At 59.4% G+C, this 2,564-nt stretch overlaps 1 protein-coding gene across 1 annotated transcript in view; it reads left to right on the top strand.

The window, feature by feature from the left end:
• The first annotated feature begins 721 nt into the window (after nucleotides 1–721).
• The window catches only part of SBSPON (somatomedin B and thrombospondin type 1 domain containing), a 35,643-nt gene continuing 33,800 nt past the window's right edge, over nucleotides 722–2,564 (top strand). The window contains exon 1 of the mRNA XM_007453713.1: nucleotides 722–982. Coding sequence (XP_007453775.1) covers nucleotides 769–982 — 214 coding nt within the window. The 5' untranslated portion in view covers nucleotides 722–768. The remainder of the gene's footprint in view (nucleotides 983–2,564) is intronic.

Raw genomic sequence — 2,564 nt, forward strand, 5'->3', positions numbered from 1 at the left:
GGCCCAGCGGCCATGGGTCACGGGCCCAGCCGCTCCGCGGCATGTGGGATCCTCCCGAAACGGGGCACGAACCCGCGTTTCCTGCATCGGCAGGCAGACTCTCAAGCACTGCGCCACCAGGGAAGCCCCAATTCTATGTATCATTAATTGCCTCTTCTGTGACGCAAAGTGGCATTTTCCTGGGGCAGGAAAATCCCATTATAAAAGCTGCAGGAATAAAGCATGCTTCTTCAGTCTTAGCTCTCGATTGCGTGGCCCGGGGGCGGGGGACTGGTGTCCCGGGAAAAGCAGAGCGTGGGCTTCCTGGGCGAAGCCTGGGTGACCCGCGCGCACGGTGCGGCTGAGCCCCGCACGGGCACATCAAGCGCTATTCGCCTCTTGGCCTTGGAGTCAAAGTGCCCCGCGGGCTAACGTGTCCGCAGACGTCAGGAAGCAGAGTCGGGAACCAGGAGATGTGGTGGCCGCCCTGACGGGGCTGCTGGGGGCCCGGCACCTCGCTGGGCCGCTGGGATCCCAGAGCACTTGCTCCTCCGCTGCCTCCTGGCGGGGTCGCCGCGGGGAGGGGGCCGGGGCCCGGAGCGTCGATCGCGGGCACCCTGGGCTGAGGCGCCCTCCCCGCCCGGCTCAGGACGGGCGCGCCGCCAGGGCTGGGGAGGGGCGGCGGGAAGGGCGGGGGCCGGCGCGGGGCAGGGCCAGGCCGGGCTGCTCCGGGGCTGGCGCTCTCCGAGAAGCCCAGCGCTCTCCCCGAAGGTGTGCGGAGCGCGTGCCATGAGGACCCTGTGGATGGCGCTGTGCGCGCTGGCGCGGCTGTGGCCCAACGCCCTGGCAGGTTGCTCCGACGCGGGGCGCTGCTGCCCCGGCCGGGACCTCGCCTGCTTCTCCCACGGCTGGAGGCAGGACCGGGTCTACGGGACGTGCTTCTGCGACCAAGCCTGCCGCCTCACCGGGGACTGCTGCTTCGACTACGCCAGGGCGTGCCCAGGTGGGTGGCGGGCCCGAGGGTGGGCAACCGGCCGTTCGCCCGCAGCGGAGGGGCACAGAGTCCCACGCCAGGGACCGCAGCCCGGCAGCCAGGTGTCCCGGTGCCGTCTATCCCGGCCCACCCCGGACGCCTCCATCCAGGGTCCTCCAGCATCCCCCTCTCTAGGTGCATCCCAGACTCTCCATCCTAGGGTCCCCAGCCCCCTCCATCTCGGGATCTCCCCGTCCTCTCCATCTAGATCTACGGCTCCAATGCCCCCCTTCCCACCAGAGCCTGAGTGGAAGGGGCTGGAGCCCTGTTGTCTGGAAGGGCGCTGGCCACCTCTGCCGAATGGATCCCTCCGCTTGGGAGCTGCGGCTTCGTAGGGCCACCTCCCACCTGGAGAGATGGCGCTGACAGGTTCCAGAGGCACGCCCCTGTGCCGGTTCCTATGCGTGCAATCTGTTAACCCTGGAGAGGGGTGATGACGTGGGGAACGTGTAATTATCCCACTTGGAGCCAAGGTCTTGTCCTGGGAGGGTTCTTTCTTCTGAAGAACAAGCTCCTGGAGGACCACAGGTGTCCTCACCTGCACTCCAGCGTGTAGCACAGCCCCTTTGTCCTAGGAGGTGTTCCATATATTCGTTGAATTCAATTTTATCCATATAGCATGATAAAGACTTTTATCTCAAAGTTCCTAGTATGTTTTAATCTTGCCGGTTTTCCTTTAGGGTCAATCTTTTTCATCTTTAAATCTCCCACAATAGCACAGCCCCTGGTATAGGCTCAACAAATGCTGATTTAATTAAATTAAAAGGTAAAGGAAGACATGGTGAGTACAGTCCTGAAAAACAAGGCGTACCTGAGAAAAGCCAGCTCTCGAAATAAAAGTAGCCCTGCTCCCTGATAATCACATCACCCCAAAAGCCACACATACATTAGGGTTTGACCTCAAGGAGCCCAGCGTTGTGGGACCTTCAGCATCTTCCTGGTAGCCTGCAGGGCTGTGTCATTCCCCAGCAAACCGGATGCCTGGTGGAGACTAGCACCCCTTCTGCCTCCTTTCTGCCGGGAGAGGCCACCAGCCCACCGCAGGATGGTCACCCAGGCCTGCTGCTGAAAGAACACAGTTGAAAAACATTAAGATTTTTAAAATCTTGATTGAAAGCTAATGATTTACCTGAGAATATTGATCTTTTTGATAAGCTTCTTTCCCTCTTCTGCTCCAAGGCCAGGGTACTTTACTACTAAAGTATGGTAAAGAGTCAGTTACTTAGGGAACGTAGTACCCTTGGGCCAGGCGTCCCTTGTTCCCTACCCACAGAATCCTCCCTAAACTCCTGTTTGCCTCAGTTACCTGGATCACTCAAACCTTTCCACCATGGCAGCCTCTCTCAGTAACCTTTTCTCTCAAGGGATCTGCCTACATTTTAAAGGTAAATACAGAATTCCTGCAGTTCAGATAATGGGCCCCGGTCTGTGGTAAGCACAGCAATACAAAAACAATGAAGACACAATCTCTGCCCCCTGGAAGTTCAGAGCCGAGCAGGGAAACACACACAAAACCATTTGCAAGGGCCTTCCCTGGTGGCGCAGTGGTTGG

Source organism: Lipotes vexillifer, unplaced genomic scaffold, assembly GCF_000442215.2.
Source record: "Lipotes vexillifer unplaced genomic scaffold, Lipotes_vexillifer_v1.1 scaffold35, whole genome shotgun sequence".
Taxonomy (NCBI): domain Eukaryota; kingdom Metazoa; phylum Chordata; class Mammalia; order Artiodactyla; family Lipotidae; genus Lipotes; species Lipotes vexillifer.